This window comes from Nylanderia fulva, unplaced genomic scaffold, assembly GCF_048542155.1.
Source record: "Nylanderia fulva isolate GAGA-0341 unplaced genomic scaffold, ASM4854215v1 Scaffold6, whole genome shotgun sequence".
Classification (NCBI taxonomy): Eukaryota; Metazoa; Arthropoda; class Insecta; order Hymenoptera; family Formicidae; genus Nylanderia; species Nylanderia fulva.
Window position 1 is genome coordinate 992932 of NW_028190698.1, and position 26449 is coordinate 1019380.

The 26449-nt window shown below is 30.5% G+C and overlaps 2 protein-coding genes across 20 annotated transcripts; one reads left to right on the forward strand and one right to left on the reverse strand.

Annotated features, from left to right (window-relative positions):
• Positions 1 to 8632, reverse strand: SecS (Sec synthetase). 10 transcript variants are annotated; one of them, XM_029313896.2, is made up of 7 exons: positions 7024 to 8632; positions 6785 to 6879; positions 6309 to 6494; positions 5954 to 6227; positions 5251 to 5626; positions 4531 to 5027; positions 1 to 4335 (listed from the first exon to the last, which is right to left on the reverse strand). In XM_029313896.2, exons 3-7 carry the CDS (start codon positions 6420 to 6422, stop codon positions 4070 to 4072), a joined length of 1527 nt encoding a protein of 508 aa, XP_029169729.2. In that variant the 5' UTR covers positions 6423 to 6494; positions 6785 to 6879; positions 7024 to 8632; the 3' UTR covers positions 1 to 4069. The 10 variants fall into 10 exon arrangements, with proteins under 10 accessions (XP_029169729.2, XP_029169767.2, XP_029169745.2 ...); XM_029313934.2 differs by lacking the exon at positions 6785 to 6879 and having other exon boundaries at positions 8453 to 8632; XM_029313912.2 differs by lacking the exon at positions 6785 to 6879 and having other exon boundaries at positions 6309 to 6627; positions 8453 to 8632.
• Nt5b (5' nucleotidase B) lies at positions 8347 to 26444 on the forward strand. Of its 10 annotated transcripts, none has more exons than XM_085487768.1 (11): positions 8566 to 8631; positions 10634 to 10752; positions 15269 to 15443; positions 22593 to 22666; positions 22747 to 22960; positions 23053 to 23476; positions 24234 to 24390; positions 24491 to 24731; positions 24837 to 25074; positions 25153 to 25272; positions 25389 to 26444. In XM_085487768.1, exons 2-11 carry the CDS (start codon positions 10665 to 10667, stop codon positions 25554 to 25556), a joined length of 1899 nt encoding a protein of 632 aa, XP_085343894.1. In that variant the 5' UTR covers positions 8566 to 8631; positions 10634 to 10664; the 3' UTR covers positions 25557 to 26444. The 10 variants fall into 10 exon arrangements, with proteins under 10 accessions (XP_029169634.1, XP_029169641.1, XP_085343894.1 ...); XM_085487766.1 differs by lacking the exon at positions 8566 to 8631 and adding an exon at positions 9672 to 9856; XM_085487767.1 differs by lacking the exon at positions 8566 to 8631 and adding an exon at positions 9842 to 9907.
• Positions 26445 to 26449: the final 5 nt, after the last annotated feature.

The following is a 26449-nucleotide window of genomic DNA, read 5'->3' on the forward strand; positions in this document are numbered from 1 at the left end:
TTACTTAACAGTTTTTATATTTATTTATCCAATAGAATTGTATATATTATACAAATAAAGCGTTAACTATTACACGGTAATCACATATTTTAGGGAAGAGTTCGTACGTTATGCTGCTTACATATTCTATTGTTTGATTAATATTCAGCGCGCTTGTCACGTACCATCTCTCATCTTTAAATTGTCAAATAAAAAATATCAGAATGAAATTTCTAAAAGCATAAAAAATTTAAGAGATTTTGCCTTTCATTCATATTTAAGATTTATAGCCAATTAATTTCCTTCATTTTTCCATAACTATATATATAGTTCTGTATATCTTTTTTCTTTTTTCATTTTTTTTCACTTAGTTTCTACATAAATATTTGAATGCCAAACATTTGTCTTATAAATAATAACTATCTGTAATCTCTTTCTTTCTCTCTCATCTCATCTTTTTCTCAAAAAGATACTATATTATTGTATATGATAGCATATGCAATATATATAGGCAAATAGGCAATATATACCAATGCCTATATATATAGTGTCTTTATAGCTTAATTATATATATATATATATGTGCTTGTGAAACTTTTACATATTTTAAATGAGTCATGAAAAATTTTGTTGTTAAAACAACCGCGTATATACAATGTCAGCAAAAAGTGTGTTTTTTAGATGTGTTTTATATTAAAAACCCAAATGTTTCTTTCTCAAAACACAGCTGTATGTTAATATCTTGATTGCATATATGTGTGTATTTGTATGTGTATAATTATTTATATTTATTTATTCGATAAGCCTTAGTTATGCTGCACACACACAATACATACCAACATGCTAAATTAATAATATATATATCATAAGAATCGGTGTTGGCATATATTTTTATATTATCCCTTACGTAAATACATTATTATATATTCTTATGAGAACATGTATAGGTGCGCTTTGAATCAACACATTCGCTGTCTATTTGTTAGAATATTATTTATCATTATAAAAGACAATAATTGTAGTGAAAATGTCCAAGTGTCAGACGCGAACATAGGAAGGAAAATTAGATCCGCATGTCGTTGTTTGGGTGAAAGGCTTAATGATGTATATAAAAATAAGCTGTTCATCAAAACCAAACTGTGGAAAAATGGAAATGAATCATATATGATAGATTTCTTTATTTACATAGGAATATTACGAGTACGAGTTATAAGATCATATGTTTGTTTCTATAGAATATCTACTATCATTACATATATGCATATGTATATATACATGTATAGACATGTACATGCATATAGGATGATTTGCTTATTGTTCTTCAAGAAAATCCAATATCTTGTGATATATAAAATAAGAAATTTTTTAAACGTAAAATTATATATATATATATATATATAAATTAATGTAAATTATATAAATTAATTAATAATTTTTGCAATTGAGCTCTCGAATGCATCAAGATATGATGCTCTTTATGATTTATATAAAGATTGCTCTATATTCATGTATATTATATATATATGTTTATATACATATATTCTTCTTTATTAAATAATATAACGTCACACAATGTACATATTTCCTATTATAGCATTATATATCCGATCATCTTATAACAGTAATCTTGCAATTTCTTTTACTACATCTTAGATTTCTTTTGTATATATAATATTCATTCTTGTAAGATAAAAACGAATAATTGAAAAGAAATATTTAATTTAAAGCTGGAATGTGCAACATATTGGATGATATTTAACATATAGATTCTCTGACCGATTTTGAAAAATCAAAGGTTCTAAAAATTGTCAAACACAATCCACGAATAAAAGGAAAGAGTTATAGATAAGAATTTTATAGAACACTGTAAATTGTCAACAAATTTAAAAAAAGAAAAGTGTACTTACATATATACTAAAGAAGTGTTTTTTTAAAAAGGACACATAGTAACTGTAATAATTTAAGAATATGAATCTATAATTAGTAATAGGATAATGTATCGAATAATGATAATTATTACTAGGAGCTTATCGCACAAAATCTCGATTAATATTTGTCATTCTAATAAGCTATCACAACTAAGCATTTAATTAAATGCTAATCTGTGTGTGTATCACTGCTTCTTCTTGCTCATTATGATAATATATTTCGAAAATTTTGACAATTTAGAATCGTGCACTATTATCGATATATCATCAATCAGATACTCTAATAATTTTATACTGTTAAACGTAAAATATACTCTACAAAAATTTTAATCATATAATACAATTAATCAATATATGTCTCTAATCTAAGAAAGAAGGTGTGTTAGGCACATAAATTATATATATGCTAGATAAAATTTTAACAATATTAATGTGATATTGATAGGGGGATTATGTGTATGCGTGTATATAAAATCCCGCTATCAATTTCTTTTTTCTCTTTCTTCATCTCTTCATTAAATATTCATAAATACACACAACTCTGATATATGATTTTCTAAACTGCATAAAACTTTAAATAAACTATCTTTTATATGCAATAAATTGTGCAAATATGAATTATCTTTTTTGTATATATAAATATATGTGTGTAAATTAATTGGGGTGTATTAATGTTATCAATTTGCGCTTATAAATTGTGTTAAATATTTCAAACAATATTTATATTCACATAACATACTCCTAGCTCAGATATACTCTATTTATTACACAACAGTACAATTAAAAATAACACTATTTGTATTGAAAACAAAACAGTAATACAATATTATGTCCCAACTTTTTATCTTTTTAGAACAACCAACATACAATATCTATATATACGAAGATATTACAGTTTCTGCAAATCCGATGCAACATTTTCGTATATCATATTGTGTTATTGTGTTTACTATGCATTTCTAAATTTTGTCATTCTATTCCTCTCCCCTTCCCATTTTTTCTCTTTCTTCTCCCTCCTCTCTCTTTCTTATATAATAGTGTATTATTTTCACATAAATATTTCGCTACAGTTTTCTTTTTCACAGATAATATGTTTTTTTATTAACGTTATAAACACAAATATGTTCTTTAACGTTTAAATAAGAAGGAAAAAGATTGATTTTATATGCAAAATCTCTGCATTTAAACATAATAAATTATATATCATACAAAAAATGAATACCAATTAATTAATAAAAAATCAATTTCATTAAGCATATATGAATAAAAGAATTGCTTTGAAAAAATCAAAAGGATATAATATTACGACAAATATAAACGATTAGCGAATAATTAATCTTGCTACATGTATTGATAGAATTGCAAGTTTTATAGTTGCTCCTTGAAAAAAAAAATTATGAAGCACGCAAGAATATAATTTATTTTAATACATTTTTCTCTTTCTTTCTATCTTATACCTTTATATCAAACTATATCAAAAAGCGCAAAAACGTGAAAGAAAATAAAATAAGAATTCAGCATTTTCTATATTCTCATTTGCGTGTGTTATCTTTTAATAAATAAATAGCATATACATCTCAACAAAGAACACATTTAACTTTATTAAATCGGCGGCCAGCGCTTAACTTCATTTAAATCTCTTGTGAAATAGAGCCATAAGAATCCTAATATGCTTCGTGTGCTTTCTCTTTTTTATTTTTCTCAAATACCTTGATGATGTCTTTAATATTTGAAATGACTCACCTTTTTCTGGTGTATGGTTTAAATTGACAATATCTCAACGCAAATGGTCAGGCAAATCAGCATATTTGTATCTAGCATGTATCTGTGAAAATGGATGTAAATCACTGTTTCACTTAACTTGGTAATTAATATTGTTTCATTACCATGTCAGAAAAAAGTCTTTACATGTTTTCCCTTAAATCTCTTAAGAAATGTTTCTATTACAATTTGTGAATTTCAAAAATCCCTTCAGATTTTTGGTGGTGGTTCAGATTTTATATTTTTGTCAGTATATGAACACGTGATCGATATAGAAACGAATGATTGTGCCAAATTACATTTCTCAGAAACATGCTACGGATACCAATTTGTAAGTGATAAACTACTTACAAATTGATATTAATATGCTGATTAGACTGGCCAGTTGCGTTGATTACGGTTCATTTTCTCAAACTATCTTTACTACTTGCACGGCTGGTTGAAGCTGTGCTAGACTCTCCTGGTCCACCCGTGCCAGCCGCGTCTCCGTTGATGCTGGAACCGGCGAGTGAGGCGGTGGGCGTTACTGGCGCTGAACGCCTCCTTACTTTTGTTAAAGCTTTATCCAATCTTTGTATAAATGCATCCACATCGGATCTCTTCATACCTAATGCTGCTGCAGCAGTTAGATATGGAACTCTGTAATTGCTGTTGTGTGCGCCCCAGCCTGTGTTAACAATTGGAACGAGTACATGTTATGAAATTGAAATTATCTTCAACAAAGATAAAATGCACAAAGTCAATTAATTAAAATATACATCATTATTTATTCCTTATGTATATGTTTGTATATGAAAAAATTATATACTGTATGTCTTAATAACTTTAAAATATTTTAAAAATGTAATATAAATTTATATACCTTCAAATTTATGCGAAACAATGTGCTTAGAATCTGTTGTTGTTATTGCTCTAGTACCACTAACATTACGCAGAAATAGCATCGATCCTAGCATAGTAACTTGCTTGTTGTCATGCTGATGACTTAGACATTGAAGAGTCATAGCCATGGATATCGGATTGCCCTTAGTATCCAACAGCCTTTCTCCGTGCCTCGTTGCTAATTTTCCCAATTCCTCTTTCAGATAAGAATACATTTCCTTACGTTGAGCAATCAATTGTTTGTACCCTGCCATTCCAAGACTTAACAGTGTTATCATTACGTCCATAACAGAACTCGCACTCGCACGTCCCGGATACATTTTCGATATGCGATCCAAGAGATTCTTATCGAAGGAGCCTATGATAGCACCACCCACTGGAACTAGAAAATTCTTGTCCGTACTTTGAACAAAGGCATCTACACGACCCTTTCTCGATGCTTCTTGAATGAGATGCATGCATCTTGTACTCTGCAAGCTTTTAGGAGTATAGTGCAATATATTTAGTGAAATAACTTTTAATCTAATTATTCTATTTAATATCTTGACACTAAAATAATCAGTGGCAGTCTGTCGAATAAAAAATTTATTAGTTTCGGAGTGAAAGTATTCCGAATTAAAAAGTAACATTTTGATTGCTTTAGTATCAAGATATCAATTTAGAATACAGATTTTAAAAAATCATACATCTTGTTACTTACCCGTATGCATTATTTACCAAATGCGGTATATTATATTGACTGCAGAGGGCTGCGATAGCATCCACAGAGTCGCACGCTCTTGGTGCAAAGCAACTGGTTGTTGTAAGTACACAAGCGACACTTTCGCCTAATGCCGACATTTGAGCCTCGAGTCTTTGCAAGTCGGTTTTCAATTCATCTCCTATTATTTGCATTTCAATAACGATAGGTTCTAAGCCAGCTGTGATTATAGATTTAAAGCTAGATTTTTGATCAATTCTAGGCCATAAAACGTATTTCGCTCGTGGTCTGTCTTGTTTAAGCGTTAGCATACATAAAACTAGGCTCATTCCTGTAGCCATTGGAGATAGAAAGCAGCCTGCTATACTCTTTACTCCTGTAATCAAAAGATATATTTTTGCTAGATATGAATATTTACTTAATTATAAATAATAAAAAATTTGTCTTTTCTTTTTCAAATGTATATAATTTTTAATAATAAAATCAATAAAATAAAAAGGACAAAAAAAGGAGCGAGAATAGCTCCAAAAAATAATTACAAATCTATAAAGAAAAAATCAAAAACAAACTTTTCCATCAAAATAAAAACTTAATGCTTTAAATTATAGAAAATATTATATATTTCTATGAAATTGTTAAACATTGTCTGAAAAATCCTTTGTGTTAAACCTTGTGTACATTTCTATGTATGTATTTTGCTTACCCATATATCGTATAACTTCAAGCACTAAAGAATTTGTTAATTTATACATTAAACTGCTACCAGCAGCTTTGGGTTGTACTTCTTCTAAATCACCGGATCTCCCTATGCCATGTCCCATACGAAAGTGTCGTCTCGCGACAATGTTTGATACAATTCTTGCTTCGCGCTCACCAACGCTACAATTTGAGGGGAAATTATTGCTATCCATTTGCGCCAGATCCGATAGAAACGCTTCTATCGTCGCATCGTCCCAACCCTCCTCTGGCCATTTTCGCTGTTGGATAAAAAAGTAAGATTATGTCATGAAATAAAGCTGTGTATTATATTTGTTATAAATATAATTATTATGACTTACATGTTCGATAAAATGCCGTATAAGGTTTTCGCGAGATTTTTTAGCGTTTAAACCTTGTTGTACATAAGTCGAAGGTATGAGCCTCTCCGCCAAACTGAATGCTTGATTATTCATTTTCTTGAAGAATTCTTTCAATTATTTAGTCCTCCACAAATTGATGTTTCGATGTCTTAGTACACCATCGCTCTTGGATTAGTAGATAATGATGGATAATGATTACAGTAACGTTCTTTGTATTAGTTTTCTCTGATTCCCTATTGTTTACTTTACACTCTTTGTTTATCACTTCTTCTCTTGCGCATTACTTCACATTTCACGACTATAAATAAAATGAGATGACGAAAAGAAAAAAGGTATATAATAGACATACATGGTCACGCAATTGTGAAGAAGCACAAGAGTGAAAAGCAGTGCGAATAGAAAAGTGATAAGCGATAGAAAATCAGAGAATTGTAAATACAAAAGTTCTACCGTACCATGTATTATATTACTTTTAAGTAATAATAAAAACTTGATTCTCATCCGCGTTTCGCAGGTTTAATGGTAAGAAATATCTCTGATTAGATGTTTTCTAACAATTTTAAAACATTACAAAATTAAATGTTTGATATGAGATGAAAATTTGACACACGTTGATAATAAACAGATGATTTCAGCAAAAATGACAACAAAGTAGATGATACAGTGTAAGATTTTTTGGTAAATGTATACTTACAAATACATCTGTGCAAGATTGATATGTAAGGAAAAATGGAGGGTGACACGCGTATAAGAGTGTAAAATTTGACGAAATAAAAACACAAATTTGTTGCGTGAAGAAAAAAATTTATTAATACGTCTCAAGTAAAACTCAAAGATACAAAACGGACTGTATTCTCGATATAACGTCTCGCGAAAACAAAAGTATACAGAACAGAATCAAACTGAACATTGTCAAGTACAATACAACAAACACGTAGTGCATGTATATGTAATAATACTAACGAGAATAAAAACAACAGGCCGATGTACAAATGAATAATTGGCGATATCGGGATATGAAAACGGCGGACGAGAGCCGTGACACTTGTGACGTATCGCCGAACCGTCGCGCAAAAGCGAAATTGCTCTCGTCGTGGATTAAAAAGGCCGCGGTGGAGGAACGCCGAGAAACGTCAAACGTCAAACGTCAAATGTCTCTCCCGCGACGAGGGTGCGAAACGCGCGAGAAAATCGGTAGGAAACGAACGCGGACGGGGTCGCTCCGCGGCTTAAAGGTTATGTCGACGCGCCAAGTTCATTGGATCGTCGTGGGCGAAGATATAGAGGTGACATATAGATATTCCGTCGTTCTCTCTCGACGCAGTGGACGAGGCGACACGCGCGCGCGCGCGCGCGATGTACCCGATGAACCGCTCACTGCTTCCGCGAATGCACTCGCTGGAGAAACAAGCCCCGAGTATCACCGCGGATACATATTCACTTCGCTTCGTTTCACCTCACCTCACCCGCGACGCGAGACCTCACGCTTTCGGTGACTTACTCCGAGCGAGCCGAGCCGAGCCGAACGGCGCACAAATCAAAAAGTGGGTTGGGCCTCACCGCGACGCGACGCGACGCGACACGATGCGACGCGACACGACACGACACGACGCGACACGACGCGAGATGACAGATGCGAGAGAGCGTCGCATTCCTCTATTTCCTCCTATTCGAATCTATCGCTTCGAGCCCGTCAGAATTTACTCCGTTTCTCCGTTCGTCGTTCCTCGATCAACGAACATAAATCAAAGGAGCGATTATGATTATGCACGCGTCGGAGTTTCTCCTCTCTCTCTCGATGACGCTCGAGTCGCGAGCGGTTCGACTTGAAGTTTGCAGCAGACGACGGATGACAGGTGGAGGGGGAATCCCGCGTATCAACTCGCATACGTACTTTGCTTTGATTTGTAGGTTACGTCGCATCTCTCGCTCCGCGAGGTCACGGACTAAATCGGATTAATTTTACGCAATAAGCGATGAGCGAGCGCGACGTAATCGTCGGTGGCGCGGACACGTCCGCTCCGTCGTCGTATGTCTCCCGACGAGTACGAGGTGCACGAGGACCACGAGGATGAGGTACGCGTTTTGGAGGCTCGCGAGAATCGCCAAGCACAGGCTTTTACCTCCTTCTCCTCTTATTCCTGCTGGTCCGTGGATTTCGTCGTCGTCGTCGGACAACGTCGGCCGACAACGGATCCACGGCTCAGCGCTTAGGATGACCTCGTCCGCCGACGACGACGCCGCCGTCGTCGATGATCTTAGATCGGCTCGTCTTATTCGCGACTATCCGACTATCCGACAGGTGCATATTATTATTATTATTATTATATATATATATATACATATATATATTTAGATTATATTCCAGGATATGTTGTAAATCATATTCATCGCGCTTTATCAACTTTACATCTTTTATCTGTCATCCGTCTCGCATGCGTTCCATTTTATTTGTACTTCGAGTTTCGAGCCTCGAATAGTTCGAGTCGAAGCGATTTTCGACCCCCTCTCTTTCTCTCTAACCTTTATTTTTTCTATCTGCTTTCATATGGTCGTACAATTGCCAAATTCCCTCAATTATTTTTAGAAGTGACTTTGTATTTGTGTGTATTTTTAAAAATTCTTTTTTTTTTTCAAGAATACATATATATATATATATAGAAGGAGAAATCATTTTTTTACGATACGATATAATTGAAATTTAATTGTAACGATATACAAGAATATGTGAGATAAATACCGTCGATCAATTTTGATAAATAATTTTCTAGAGTATTATATAGATATTTGTCTTTGTCAAGCTATATTTTTCTCCATATTAATAATTATTAACAGTTATGCATATATGTATACGCGTGAATATAAAGTGTGTTCCGTTTGGCGCTAGAAAAGTTTCGAATAGATCGATATATAAACTAATCGAGAGAAAGAGTTCTTTGCTCCGATTTGCCAATCAAAATTCGATACTTTCGCCTGCTTTCACCAGCGCGCGCTCTTAGGATGCATTTACGAACAGACTGTAATCGCAAAGTTACATCATAAATTAACTCATAAATTATTAATTCTCTTATTTTTTTTTTACGATATTATCACAATTAGGCCCTGCGCACAATAGAAAAAATATTAAATAAAACAGAAGAGAGTTTCTCTCTCTCCTGTTTAATATTTAATATTTAATATATTTAATATTTAATATATTTATTTTTAACATATTTAATATTTAATATATTTAATATTTAATATTTTTCCTATTGTACCGTGTTTTCCCATCTGAATCCGAACTGACAGGGTTTAGGGATTTTTGATCTACTGCGATCGATTGGCAGACCTGCGGCCGAATATAGCCTAGTTCGGTGAATTGACCTCAGTACGCAGTGAATCTGCATCGCGTGAGGCGGCGGTGAGAGTGCAACAATCTGTCAAATTTTCAGATGACAGATCGCAGTGTCGGTCGAGCGGTTTTCGGAGTCATCAATTTTTATGACGCTCGTCATAAAAGTGTGCGATAAAAGACACTTTGCGGAAAGGTAATATCCATGAGAATGGAAGTTGAGATGCTTCATTTTCGCGCAATGTGTGTACGTACATATCATGTTGACGATTATTACACCATATGAGCACGAACGAATTGTTGACCGTTCTTTCACGCGTAAAATAACATTAATAACAAGTTAACAATAAGACGGATTAATGTTTGTGTTTGGACAATGATAATGTCACGAAAATGATACGGGCATCAACGGGCTGTGTATATCTGCATTAATTATGCATCACAAAAGAATTGATATAATTATATATGTATATTATTTTTATTCTCATATTTTATTATTATAGAGGGGACGTGCGAGAATAATTTTTATATTTTTTTATTGCTAACCTCCTGGAAAGATTAATTGATATTGTTGAGTTTTTTTTTGTTTCATTATTTTTTCGAGAAATATTTATGCAAAAGCATTGTTTGTACATTACGTTATAAAAATTTAATTCACGTATATATATATGACAATGCAGTATTCAAAGCAGACGCGCCATGTTTATTGATAGATTGCGTAAACTATACCATATTATGCTGATAACGCGGCAGATTTCTCAATAATTTGACACAAATAATCTGCATCTGTAAATCAGTTATAAATACATTTTATTATATTATCGTCATTTATTTGGAGAATTTCGTTAATGTTAAATATTTATGCTAAATTTTTTAATTTCTTATTTTCTCCAAAAATAGTATTGTATTATATTTAAAAATTTTTTTATCGAATAATTATATAAATTGGATATTGCAAACTTTTTTTTTACAGTTAATGATGGAGCTTGAAAATTGTAATTCGCATGGAGATCAAGAAAACAGGCCTAATACACCACAACAGGAAAATGATCCAAGTGGTAACAAAAAGTGGTATCGGCAAGCCAGTCAAAGGTTTGTATGTGCATGTGTTTTTTCACATTTGTATATATGTATATATATGTATATACATATGTATGTAATATACTATAATCTTTATCTTCATGTCGTAAAGCGGGAAATGTTAGGATAAAAGTATCGAGATATTTATTTTAAATATTTCAAATCTATATACATACATATTGAAAAAAATATATGCCTAGAAATATACATATATTTGTATATTATAACTCGCGCAGAGACAAGTTGTGCCTGTTAATTTTTAATAGCGTTTAATATGCATAAAAAGCTTTACATAAAATTAAAAAGTTGACAGAGAGACAGTAAACAGAAACCGGTCAAGAGTTTTAAATTTTCTTATTAATTATTTAATTTATGAGATGCGTTTGATCAAGGAATGCTTTAGACGTGAAAGCATATTATGTATGTATATATGTTGAATTTATTTCTAATAGATTTTTGATGCGACAGTGTGTTGGACAGAATATGCATATATATATATTTGCAACGCTTAATCGATTACGAATATACATATTTGAAGTAAGAACTTTGTTTTCGAATAACGAAATATTTTTCAAAAATATTCGTAAATTATAAATATAATCGTTTATATTTACTCACATCTTATATACATCTTATATCGTAAATGTACGTGAATTCTTTCATACATTTTTGAAAATTAAAATACAAATTATTAAAATATATTTTAAATATCGAGATTGTATAAAGTAAATTCAGAAGCTTTATATTTGCTCGACTACCAATAAGATTAATTAATTTATTAAAATTTATTATGAATTAATGCATTTTTAAACGTAGTATCAGTTAATATGAGATTTTAAATTATTTTCGGTCAAAGTTCGATTAATAGTCGAGAAGATGCCAGAGAAGAGTAGATTACATTACTTCATTACTATGATAAATAAACTTCTGAAATATACATTAATATTCATTCGTTTCCAAGATTTGCGATAGCGTCAAAAATACCAATCCCACGCATTTTCAAAAGTAAACGTTTATATGTATCGTACGAAAATAACTCGTTTAAACGATACACTTTGACCGCGATATATTTCGGGATTGTAAAAATATATTTGGCGCATCGCCTCTTAAATCTTACTCTACGCCTCTTACTCTAATATCACGCAGTAAAATATAGATTTTATACACAAACATTATAAGAAAGATGAAAATCTTAACTAAAACGACAATATTTATTTGAACGAAAACATAGGGAAAAAATACATTTTTTAAATAATTAAAAAACAAATAATTTTTTAAATGCAATCTTTTTTATATCGAACCTTGAAGAAAAAATTAATTGTACTGTGTAATTCAAATTGAAAAAGAATTAATTGTATTGTGTAATTAAAAGTCTCCGTTTTAAAATAATAAAAAATAATTGTTTGATAAAAAATTAAATAAAATATTTATAAAAAAATTAATGAATTTCAAAATAATTCTTGTATAATTAAAAATAACACAGATGACACAAATATTATATTAAAAATTATCACTTTGTCCACAAAGGCACAAGATTTTATACATTCTAGAGTACATATTTGAACGCTTTTATATCCATAGCTAATTTTGAAATATTTTTTTATTAGCTATATTTTTTAAAGCTAAAGATAGCGAAATAAACGCATCTTTGTAACGTTAATTACAGGAAACCTATTTTTGACTAGAGGAAAGCTATTTTTGATTTCACTATCGCTATAATCTCTCCAGATTCTGAAAAAGTTTGTCTCGACTTGGTGTTTCTGTATATTAAAATCGTGGGGGTGTCACGTGAGTCGAAGTTATCCATCTTTCTTCATATCGTTATTATATACGCAAATGACCCCTGCGGCTGATCTGATGCGTTCTTATCGCTTTGCTGTGTCAAGCAGAGAAATATTTAGATAGATAGAGAGAGAGAGAAAGAGAGAAAATATAAGAGAAAGATTCGAAGACGCGGCTAAAGTTGTTGTCTCGTTCCGTCATTACAACATTGCCACTCGTATGGATCAGAGTATTTAAGAAAAGTACGGGATCGGCGATTTGTTTTCGTGATACATTTCACTCGTTTGAGCTTTCGGAAATCACCGATTTGCAACGTCACTTCGCTATGAGTCGACAAAACATCGGTGTGATTGTCACGCCAGCGGACATCGCTATAGGTAATTTATCTTCTTTTTCGAATATATGTTATATATATGTAATATATGTATGTAAGTCGCATTTTTTCTTTTCTTACACGGAGAATTTTCTCTTAAAATTTACCCTGAAAATCATAATTATAATTAGGGGACAATATATGGAAGAATTTTATAAGAGTTTCTCTCTTATAAAAATATTAATATCTATCACACTGTAAAAAATAAAATATATATTAATATTTTTTTTATTGTGGTAAATATTAATCAGAGAAACTCATAAAATTCTTTCAATGCCATATTGTCCCATGATTACCATGACTTTCAGGGTAAATTCTAAGAGAAAATTCTCTATAGGCATCTTTTGAGTTTTAGATTAAATGGCACGATAATTTAGAATGGCCACATTAATAATTTTCATTCGCTAATTACACTTGCTTCTTAATACATCTTCGTAAATTTTTAATATTAGAAAGCGATAAGTGAGATAAAATATTGCGACAGACTCGCGTGATTCGGTGATACATTTTTTTATTTTCTTTCGTGCGGTATAAATAAATAAAAAACGAGATATTTCAGAAATATTTTTTACTTTTTTTTTATTTATTGAATAGCGACTGTGTCCAATAATTCGATAAAAAATTCTGTTTCAATAAAATTCTATTTAAATGACTCTGCTGATCAAAGAATAGATTATTTGATTCTAAGTTTACGTACGTAATTTTATTTTTTATTAACTAAAGTTGTTAAAAAGAGCATTTTCTGATTAGAAAATGGCCAGAAACTAATCAGGCCAAACAGATTTCAATAAATGATAACTAGTTTATGCCTAGTCTAAACTCGTAATATTCTATTTTTGTTATTTTCTAGCCAATAACTATAGATTTACATGCGTGTCTCGGCTATATATTTTAGCGTTAATTAAATTTTAATTCTACAATTGGTTATTTCTCTGTCGACAGTCATAACTATATATCTTCATCTATATAATGTTAATTTGGCATAAAAGATTTGTCGCAAGTAAAATAATTTAAATTTCAAGCAATAGTATATATAATATACAATTACGAAGACGTTTGCATTAATTATTATATACACGACGATATTTTCCGATCGAGTTTGTGTCCGAATGCAACCTTACGTGATCGGAAAATATCAACGTATCCGATTGTAATGCGCAATCGAGACAATTCCAATTAGAAAATTGATACTGATGTCAACAGGAATTTTTTCTCTAGAGGTTGATTTTTACAAAAATTCGATATATTTTATAAGTCATTAAAAATTATGACAATGCAATAATTTGGTAGATCTGACATATAGAGGTAGAAAGAAAAGAAGAATAAATTTAAGTTCGTATCGCTAATCTGTCTCTTGCAATTAACTAAAATCGCGATGCAATCGGACTTTGAGTTTGCGTTTAAAAACACAGCACGTTACATGCGATAGGAAGAACGCTTATAAAGAGATAAACCGCGTGTAGAGAGATATCTTGCTACTTATCGATATGCAAAATTATTATTTTTATTTCAATCGCGCTTCTTCGAAAGCGAATTGAAACGTTCATTGCAATATGGGATGATAAGTCCGTAATCTGTAAAATTTGTTTTGGATCCCAAGAAAAAGTATGAGATACAATAATTTATTTATCTCTCTAACGCAAATTTTTCGCTTCATGTCAATTATAGAATTTAATTCCAAGTAATTGCATTCTAGTAAGTAGATTTTAACTTATCTCACGTTCTTTTTTTCCCTCAAAGATATAGTATTTTTTTCTTATATCAAGATATAGTATTTTCATTATTATATTTATCTTTTATTATTATACATAGGATTGAGCAGATATGTTTGAACTTTGTAATTAATTATTTAATTTAAATGTATCTTATATTTAAATATATTTGTGTATTTAAATTACATATATATATGTATATGCTATATGCTATTATACATAGAATATAATATATGCTATTACATATGTTTATTTTAATTATTATTATTCTATAAAGTTTAAAAAATGAAATTTTTAAAATAATAGTAGATAATCTTTTTGTAATTACTTTAATATTAAGTATATAGTATATAATCAGAAAATTAAAAAAATAATTGTATTTAAAAGTATTTCTAAATGTATTTAAATATATAATTAGTATTTAAATATATTTAAAAACCAAAGCATTTCAATAGTATTTAAATACCTATATGTGCAACAGTATCTTAAATTCTATCTTGCATTTAAATATTTTATTTCGAAGTATCTGCCCAACCCTGATTATACATTATCATATTACTATTACGAGGAGAGACAGATGCATTGAGAATAATGGGTCTACTTGATATTGCGAACTTGTTGATAAATATAACGAAGGCGACTCTCGAATTTTACGGTGTAGGAGCGAGAATGCGATTCCCGGATGACACGAACCTATTTCCCGAGGAATCGATTCATCGTACCATGCTTGGCCTTAACGTAGGACTGACGAGGAACGATCTAAGCGATCAAGATCTGGATAGCTACAACGAGGGCATTTATGGCGCCCGCACTGATAAACGCGAATTGGGCCACAGGTAAATCTAGGATTCTCCATTAAGTCAGACAGAAACGGATCAACTTCCGTGGTGGGTGTTTTATTAATATGCGACAAAGCCGCCTCGAGAGAATCGGGACATATATTAGACTTATAAGACCGACGTTCACCTCGCGCAAACCTTTCGCCTTATTCCAATTATAGAATTTGGCCCCGGGTCAGTAACGTGAAGTTTTCAACCTAATTTTAACACATTTTACTTCGCATTTCGTCCAAGATATCATTATTGTTACGCGAACAGAATTTTCTCTTTAGAATTTATTCGGAAAATCTTGGATAATCGTGGGATAATACATGATATTGAAAGAATTTTAGAAGAGTTATTTTCATTAATATTTATCACAATAAAAAATATTAATATGTACATGGTAACATTAATCGAACATATATTTTTTATCTTATTGTAATAAATATTAATCAGGGAAACTTTTATAAAATACGATTACTATGAATTTACCAGGTAAATTCTAAGAAAAAATTATCTCTGTGTTATGCAAAATGTGATTGCGATACAATTACCTTTAATGCTATTGAAATGATTCAACTTGAACATAACTTGACAAAATAATGACTTTTCGTTTTAATTATCTCTACGCCTCTCACGGAAGTTTTCTATAATCTCGTCTCACAAAGATATAAGACCTAGCTTAGCGTTATATCGATGCATTTCTTGCCAGCACACAGAGAGAATTTTCTTTTGCAATTAGAATTTATCCTGAAAATCATAGTAATTATGGGATAATAAATATAATATCAGGAGAATTTTATAAGAGTTTCTCTCTTATTAAAAATATTAATATCTACTACAATAAGATATAAAATAACATATTAATATTTTTTATTGTGGTAAATATTAATTAATCAGAGAAACTCTCATAAAATTCTTCTATTACCATATTGTTCCATGATTTTCAGCGTAAATTCTAACAGAAAAGTCTCTCCGTGTAGAATTAAAATTTCTTCGCACGAGGAAGGATATGTTGCGACATTAATTTTACATTAAAAAACATAGGTCTTTACATATTCCGAGAATACATCTCTCAATAATGCGTGTTTATTTAAGTAATTTTCAATTCTTGTGTAAAGTAGAAGTTAACAATGAGATATACATCTCGAGATTGGTTGTTGCTTCTTTGACATTCAGATTAGTATATCGAACTTTACAAATTTTATTAGTGACACTTTTTATTCACGATTCAGCCATAGCAACGAAAGATTACATAATTTAAAAGGAACTTAATTTTAAAGTTCATCTTTAACAAGTTATTCATTTTATTCATACGCTTAAATGCATATATTATATATATACTTATTCGTTTTGACAGAGTTTTTATGCAAGAAGTTTTTTATAACAATATCTAATAAATCCTTTGAAAATCAAACAAGTGAAAGATGTAAAATAAATATTTTAATTGACTGTATACTTTTTAGAGATAGTGGTACCGGAAATGATTTAAAATCGCATTTAGAGAGAATAGATTAATCGCCGTAATTTCGAGCATTCAATAGTATTATTAGATAATAAAGGGATGTCTTCTAACACACCACAACACACACAACACACACACACACACACACACACACACACATGCCGACAATACTTTGGCAATCTTTCGTATAATTTCATTGTGTCACCGACAGTTATTTCATTACGTGCAATCATTTTCGACATTTGCTTTTATAATTCTCATAATTCTCGCCCGCATCATCGCCCAATCATTTATTGGATATTTAAAGAAATATGTTTTTATAAACGAAAAAATTAATATATTAGTTTATATCATTCTCTCTTTCTTTTTCTCGTGTCTCTGACAAAATATATTAAAATTAGTGTTTAAAAGAAACGAATTTACATCTAAATACAACAATGTACTTAAAATTAACAAAATTAACTCTTTTTGATAAATTTATGATATATTTATTTTATTTTGATTTTGATATTTATGTATGATGTAACAAGGAAATTGACGACATTGAATGTAACGATTGGCTTTTAAAAAAATTATCAACGGTATTTCTCATTTTGTATCGCGTATTTATCGTAAATCCGTTGGACCAAGAACTGTCAAGACGCGTTTATGAGTTAATTGAGATAAAATGGTGAAAAATTTCCAGCGTGAATTGCGCAAACAAATTTCTTTCGGTAAGTAGATAGCGACAACTGACGTTGTAATGTAACCAAACAACCGTGTTGCCTCATAAGAATTTGTCGCTATAATAAAGCAATGTTTCTCTTATTGAAGGATTTTTTCTGAAGAATTAACATAGGTAAAACAATATTATATGAACAATCCCTGACTGAGAGATTGAGAATTCTATAATTGTGCAACTCTTATCAGACACATTTTGAAAAAGAAAAAAAATAATAGATAATGTGCAAACTGCTTCTAACAATTTGATCAGCTTATATTAATTCTCATTGTCAGCAGATAGATTAAATTTCAATCATTTTCTTACCTTTTTTAAATTTTAATTTTTAATCATTTTTTAAATTTAAATTACGTACATATTTTCTCTTTTTTGTATATATGATGTCATATATTTGAAGAAATTTAATCTCTCTTTTATAGATTTTTTAAATATATATTTAATATGTATTTTTTAATTTTAAATATATATTAATTTAATTTCAAATATAAATTTTAAATATATATTTAATAAATATATATTTTTAAATTTATTTATCGCAAATTTCGATCATTATTGCCAAAGAGATACTTTTTCTTATATCTTTATCCGTCACTGAATCAACTTACAAACGACTCGAGACTTATGCAACGAGCACAACTTGTTTCGAGTTATACTGACAGGCATTTGTAGAGCAACATTAATATATGCATGCATAATTAATTCACGTCGTACAAAAAATGATCAACGTTACTCCATATACATTTTTTTCACGTGTCATCTTGTTTGAGTCGACTTAAACCTTTTTGTTTAAGAGTTTGATTAAATGACATTCATTAGTGAATGTTCTGGGTTTAACATTATACATTTGTGCTAATTATCGAATAAAGCAATAAATTGCTCGAAAATGATTGTCAAAATACGACGATACAGAGTAAACCGTACCGTGTGACACACCGTGAATAAATGATTAGTGAAAGTACGATACACAGGTTGTGACTTTCGTTCCAATATGAGTGCATCCTCTTTTGCAGAGTATCCGACCGATTTAACTAAAAATCTATATTATTGGGACGAAATAAAAGTCGTACTAAGAACAATTAAATAAGTACTTCAATGAGAGATTATCAATGGAATATACCTGTGTCTCGATATCTCTACATATATATCTGTATATAGATAGATATATAATATAGATAGATGAATATATGATACACGATTGTTGAATTTATCTCGATATCAGTTGCAGTGTACAAGCGATTGAAATGTATCTCTGTTAAAAGAAATTTTAATAACCCTATAAAAAATAATATTAAGGGAAAAAATATTTTCTCGTATCCGTGTTCTTCGAAATTATATATATAAATTGTGTATTTATATTTTGTTGTACCTTAAAAATCCGAGAGAGATATTTGTTACGTTGACATCATTTCTACATGCTATGACATTTTATAATACGTTACTTTTATACGTTCTCGCCTTTAACATAACAAGATATTCTATATATAAATACTAAATAAATACAATTATTTATTGCAAGATAACACACTATGCGTGTATATATATCTTTAATCTACATAATCACTTAACTATACGATTAAATAAATACGATAAGGAATAGAAGTGGACATAAATTTCATAGAATGAGATATATTTAGATAGTGCTGCCAATAAAGTCACACAAATACATATAATTTTCGAACGCGAACTCGTTTTATTCGAATTATTGTTGAACAAGTTAATAATCGGACTTTAAGTTTGTTCTATATATAGGTTGTACGTAAAATCGAAATCGACGATTTCAGCAAATCTAATATTAGACTGGGCCAACTTTTGATACGTGTACCAAGCACAAGGTGATATTGACTCACTCGAATAGATTTGCGTGCGCTGTTTTTAAATGTTATCGCTCCCTGCGAGATTCGCAAAATGCCGTCTTGATAAAAGAACAGCCAATCTCTTATATATCTCATTAATCGGAGGGAAAAAAAGAAAGGAAAAACGCGGATAAAGAGACACGCGTGACACACTTAACTGACATCAAAACAATTAGGTATCGTTGCATAATATTTTAATTTTAGCTGGTAAAATGTAACAAAAAGCAATCGAAATTTTGCAAATTTGCAAAGATTATTTCATATATTTATTATTGATTGTGTCATTTACAAAATAAGAAGAAAGAAGAATTAAATTAATAATCTCAAAATTTTATGATAATACAAGATTAAAAAAAAATACATTAAGATAAGAAGACTGGTTTATAATAAATATTTAAAAAAATCTTCAATAGGTTCTGTTCCTAACTGTTATAAAAATTAAAATATTTGTACAAATTCAAAATATTGATTTATATACGCAGAGAGAATTTTCTCTTAGAATTTACCTTGAAAATCATGCAGGTAATCGTGAGACAATGTGGTATTGGAAAAATGTTATGATTTTTTCTGATTAATATTTACCACAATAAAAATATTAATATCTACCACAATAAGATATAAAATACGTTTGATGAATTTGACTAATGTATATATAGTATTTACTCTCTACATGTATACCTATTAATTTTAAAAGAAAATTCTCTCCATGTAAGATAAAACACAATAATAAGAATAAAGTAAAATTAACGCTAATTAAGGGTGAAATATACAAGATGATAGGGGAGGATTTATGGTAACATTTAGGCACGATTAATACGATTCGTAATTATGAGGTGAAGTGCATTCCATGTATGTACGTGAACCAGTGAAACACAGACATATATTTCGTCCTAATCTAGCCCTCGGTAAAACTTTGGGCAACACGCGATCGCGCGTTAAATTTGGGGGAGGTTTGTGTCCGGAAGACGATGAATTAACTCCCATCGTTGCGTATTAATCGACTCCGACGACTCGCCACGAACCAGTTGACGTGTGGTCATTGAGCGGGCAGCATCATCGTCGTTTTTCCGACAAAGCAGTGCGCCTTGCCTTTCACACACGCACGCTGTCATTCTCTGGGATGTGTGCGACTTTTACCGTACTGTCATTAAAATCGTGATAATAAAATCGTAGCTTGAAAAGCTTTTGTCAATCGAACGTGAGTGTGTCATTCAATGATATTCGGAGAATGATCTGCGTAACGCGTTCCGAGAAAGTTTATCGTGAAAAAAAATTCTTTTATATGCATATACATATACATATCTATCCTTCTTTCAAGTATCCGTTTCTCTCACGCGCATAACGTAATTTTATCAGCTAGTATCGTACGATATTTCCTTTTCTATTCGGTAGTTTTATCAACTTTTTGTTGTATTACATTTCTCATATATATATGTTACAAAATTTCAAGTTTCTTCTGAATGTTTGATTGATCTCTTTAGTGATTTTTTTTTATTGTATAATGCATTTCTGTGTTGTGGCTGGATAACAAGAATGCAAAATCGATCATAGGACACCTGATGATTAGTTGATATTCCGCGAAAAAATGTGGCTGAAGGATATCAACGATGATGTCTCGCCAACTGCGAATTTTGTGAATCCGCGACATTGCGTGCAAAATGAGTAAGTTGCTTTATTAATTAAAAATTGATAGCAATTTCGATGAAAAATAATTAACAAAAAAGATTCGACTATTACGAAATCAAGCAAAAAATTGACTAATATATAAGTCATTTTGGCGATTTCTCTCTTTCTCTTTTTTAATGTCTTTTTAATTATATTTTTACATATTTTTGAATTAATAATTATTTAAAATAAGAATCGAAACATTTCTATTATAATTATTGTATTATCTAGGCTTTTTAATAATCGGTACATTCGCATACATTGCACTTTCACTATTGCGTCCGACTCGTATTGTTGATTTTCTATTAAAATTTTCAAGTATATTCAGTAAAGATTAAAGGTAAAAGAGAAATTCGAGGAATCGCGGACAATTATTTATAATCAAAGTTATGACATGGAGAAATAAACTGTTCATGTAGAATTTTATACACATTTGTGATAGCAATGTTATAAAGATATCGTCGCCAATATCTCTGCTTGTAGATTTTGATATATTTGAAAGTTAAATTCAGACAGTATGTGTATCGATAAAATGCATCACTTCCAAATGCTCGAACAAGATAAACAGCACATTTTTGTCACACTTTACACGTTTCAAGATAATTAATTAAATTATTTACAGTATTATACGTCGACAACACAAAAATCACTATAGTTTTACATGCGAATTTTTAAAGCAAGATTTTTTGCAGAGGATAGATGATTTCTTTAAGAAAAGTTTAATATACTAATGCTTAACAAAAGTTATGCTGGACATATTTTTTCCTAATCACGCGGACAATGAAATATTAAATAAAAAACTCAAAGATCAAAGATTAAATTAAAATGCACTAGTTTAAAATAAATTCTTCGCGATTTAAAGACTCGATTTATTACTTATTATGTTAGAAGGAAATTGAATTAAATTGTATTGACAGAGACGAAAAGAGAGAGAGAGAGAGAGAGAGAGAGAGAGAGAGAGAGAGAGAAAGATAAAAAGTGTGTGCACAAAGAAAGAAAAAGAGACATCTTAATCTTGGAGTACATGACGCTCTTTGATATATAATTAATTTATTATAAAGATTACAAATTTATTTTTGGAAGAAAAAAAGATAAATTATTTAGTATTCTCAAATATGTCGTTAGTCTATATTTACACAACTTAAATTTAATGTATATAATCTTTCATTTGAAATAGCATCGTAAGAAAATGAATGTTTTGTACAAGCAGAGAAGCAATATAAAACATAGGCGAATAACGAAAGATTCCGACATTACGAAGGTTATCATTTCTACAATATATCAGCAGAAATATTTTGAGGAAATCGTGTTTCGCTCTGTCGCAACAATCGTCGCCAATGGATCCCGCCAATTTTTCTTCATTACATTAAATTAATCACGCGCACTCTGCAAATTATAACCACTGTAAATCATAATTAATTTATAACGTTTTTCAATCGGCAAATTTTGTTTGTTTGCAGAATCTTCGTCAATCGGAGTCTTCACTTGGAGAACATTAAGTTTTATGGCTTCGACATGGATTACACATTGGCAGGTAATTATTTTGACAAATGTATGTTTTTAAAAAAATTAAAAATGTTAAAATAAATAACTATGTTGTGTTGAATATTTTAGAGTATAAGTCACCGCAGTACGAGCAATTGGGTTTTAATCTTCTTAAGGATCGTCTAGTGTCTTTGGGATATCCGCAAGAAATCAAGGCATTCGAATATGATCCTAGTTTTCCTGTTCGTGGATTATGGTTCGATTCCTTGTATGGAAATCTCTTAAAAGTGGATGCTTATGGAAACATCTTAGTTTGTGTTCATGGTTTCGAGTTTTTAAAACAGTAAGAGATAAAAATATTACATTTCTCTCTTTTTTTTAAATACAATTTGTGTTTTTTATTCCTCACTTTCTGCTTTCTTTGTTCTATTTTAGCTCTCAGGTTTATGAACTTTATCCAAACAAATTCCTACAATTAGATGAGTCTAGAGTTTATGTGCTCAATACATTGTTCAATCTACCGGAAACCTATTTGCTAGCATGTCTGATAGACTTTTTCACAAACTCGCCGCAATTTAGTCGAGAAAAAACTGGAGTGAAAGAAGGTGAGCTCACCATGAGCTTCAGAAGCATATTTCAGGATGTCAGAAGCGCGGTAGATTGGATACATCTTCACGGTAATCTGAAAACGAAGACAATCGAGAATTTGGACGAGTATGTAAAGAAAGACGAGAGATTGCCCATGTTCCTTACGAGAATCCGAGAGAGCGGAGCGAAAGTATTTTTATTAACGAACAGTGATTATGTTTTCACGGACAAAATTATGACTTATTTGTTCGATTTTCCACACGGTGCAAGGGTATGTTTTCTCATTATATTTTATTACATTTTTTAAATTGTTTCATACGATTTAATGAAGTACGTTTCAAAGTATGGTTCAAAGTTAATAATTTGAAGAATAATACAATAACATTAATCCTAGAGCGACACTAAAGTTTATTTTACGACAGAAACGCGATACTGTGGGTAAAAATACGCGAGTCAGTTTTAACTTTTTAAAACTATTATAAAAATGAATTTTTATCGCACCATTTTTTTTTTAATTTTTGTATCGTTGATCTATTATATGTATATACATATACACACACATTTATACTCTGTACTACGAGAGAACGTGCATCGGATCGGACGAAAATTTATTTCGAGCAGACTTTTGCTCATAGTCTCCCCCTTTAGTGCTCATTTAACATATTAATACTTGCAATGAATGGTACCAGTCACCAGACTCCAAAGCATTGGATCCTGGTATCTCTTCCTATTTTGCTCATTTATGCGCAGACCGATGCTCGATGCTTGTGTGTATATACATATGTAAAGTCATTCTAGGGTTAAATAAATTCACATCAGCTAATAAAACTAAATCTTTATAGTTACATATGTAAATACAACTATGTTTAATAAGATCTCTGCATACATTTATATAAAATCTCTTTTTATTATAAAAGAAATTTTTTCAACACAAACACTTTTTCATTCATTTTTTATTATGACGAAATATGTATTATTCATAAAGTGTAAAAATAAAAGTGCATTTTTGACATTTTTTCTCATTTTAGCCTGATGAACCGCATAGAAATTGGAAGACATATTTTGATACAATTGTGGTAGATGCCAGAAAGCCATTGTTCTTCGGAGAAGGAACAATTTTACGACAAGTGGACACGAGAACAGGTGCTTTAAAACTTGGTACCCATAAAGGACCACTTCACACAGGTGATGCATCAAACACTTTGATAAACGTAATTTAAAAATTTTTTTATTTGTGACTATAAAGAAATATGTTATTATGTAATCATGTTTTGATTTAAAATAGGTGAAGTGTACTCGGGAGGCTCTTGCGACGTGTTTACAGAATTAATTGGTGCAAAAGGAAAGGACGTGTTATATGTCGGTGATCATATATTTGGTGATATTTTAAAAAGTAAAAAAATAAGAGGCTGGAGGACGTTTTTAATAGTCCCTGAATTGGTTCAAGAACTACACGTTTGGACTGACAAATGTCAATTGTTTGCCGAATTACAACGTTTAGACGTTATGCTCGGAGAAATGTACAAGTGAGTGACACGATTGATCATAAATATTATCCTATATATCAGAATAAGAAGAAATATAAACTACTTGTATGTGTTTTTATCAACATCGCATATTACTTTGTTCAGAAATTTAGACAGTAGTACAAAGGAAAAGCCAGATATCTCCAAGTTACGCGCATCTATAAGAGACGTCACGCACAAAATGGACTTGGCTTATGGCATGATGGGTTCCTTGTTTCGTAGTGGAAGTAGACAAACGTTTTTCAGCAGTCAAGTCGTAAGATACGCCGATCTGTACGCAGCGACTTTCTTAAATCTGATTTATTATCCTTTTTCGTATATGTTCAGAGCACCTGCTATGCTGGTAAGCTAAACTTGGATGTACGATTTTTATGCCAAAATGTATGAAACAATGATAAATTTTGTGTTATTATATTTTTAGATGCCGCATGAAAGTACAGTAGCACACGAACAGAGATTTGTCATGGAAACGCCAATGATAAGTCGTTCTAGAACATTTAAATTGGCAGATGAAGAAGAAGAACATAATCGACCTTCTTCTGTAAGTATTTAAAATATCATCTCATTATAACGTGATAAATAGTCGATATCAATTGATCGATGCAGGATTAATCATGTATTTTCAAAATGTAATCTGTATCTGTTTGTGTGTTTAAGAAGAATTTGTATGTGGATCATTTCAATAATCAAATTCCACATGCAAGACCAGAAACGCCGCGTAATGTCACACATACGCACGATGAGGATTGCAGCGATGAAGATAGCGATTCACAGAAACAAGCCAATCAAGTGAAAGCATGTACAAGGAATGCAAATAGCAATTAAAGTAATGTTTTATTTCAGTTGCGCGAAATGTTACTTTTATCATTTCAAGTAACTGAAATCGACTGAAAAACGAATTGCAAATAAAACGTAATATATAGCACATTAAGCAAACTATGTCTCTTGTGTTTTAAAAATTATATAACATATGATACTTTATGCTGTGTTAATAATATTTAGTTTTAAAAGTATATATACGAAAATCTATATTTTTTAAATAACATGTTAACGTAAAAATGAGATTTGATTTTATATATATATACATATATATATATAGATTATGTAAAAAAATAATATTTAATACTTTTGTAGTTGTGAGACATACTCACATGACAGTTAGCGCACAAATGCTCACATTATGAAACATTCACATATTGAACTACACAATATATATTAGTCTTTGTTAGTATTGTATATCCTGTATAATAACTTTACATTTTATTAAAACTAAGGAGTATTATGTTAAAAAAAATGTTAATATAGTAGGAAACATTGATGATATTAAATTTATTCTAAAATTGATTATATTAGACCGTTCTTTTTATATGTAATATAAGATCTTGAAGCTACATATGTGAAAAAGATTAAATAAACGACGAGATGTAGCAAATCCCAAAATAAACTGTGCAGATTAGGCTAGTATGTACAGAATGAAAATATACAATCATATTCTTCAAATTAATTAATTTTTAAATGATTAATTCATATAGTTATTCAAGAAATATTAGCTGTAATTAATTCTTCATAACAAATACGAATTATTAGACTTGTACTACAAAACAATAGATAGGCCTTATGCTAAAAAAAGGATAAGACAATATTCTATTTCTCTTTGTATACAATGTAAACTGTTATATGATGTATAATAATGAAAAAACTGAAAAAATCAAATGTAT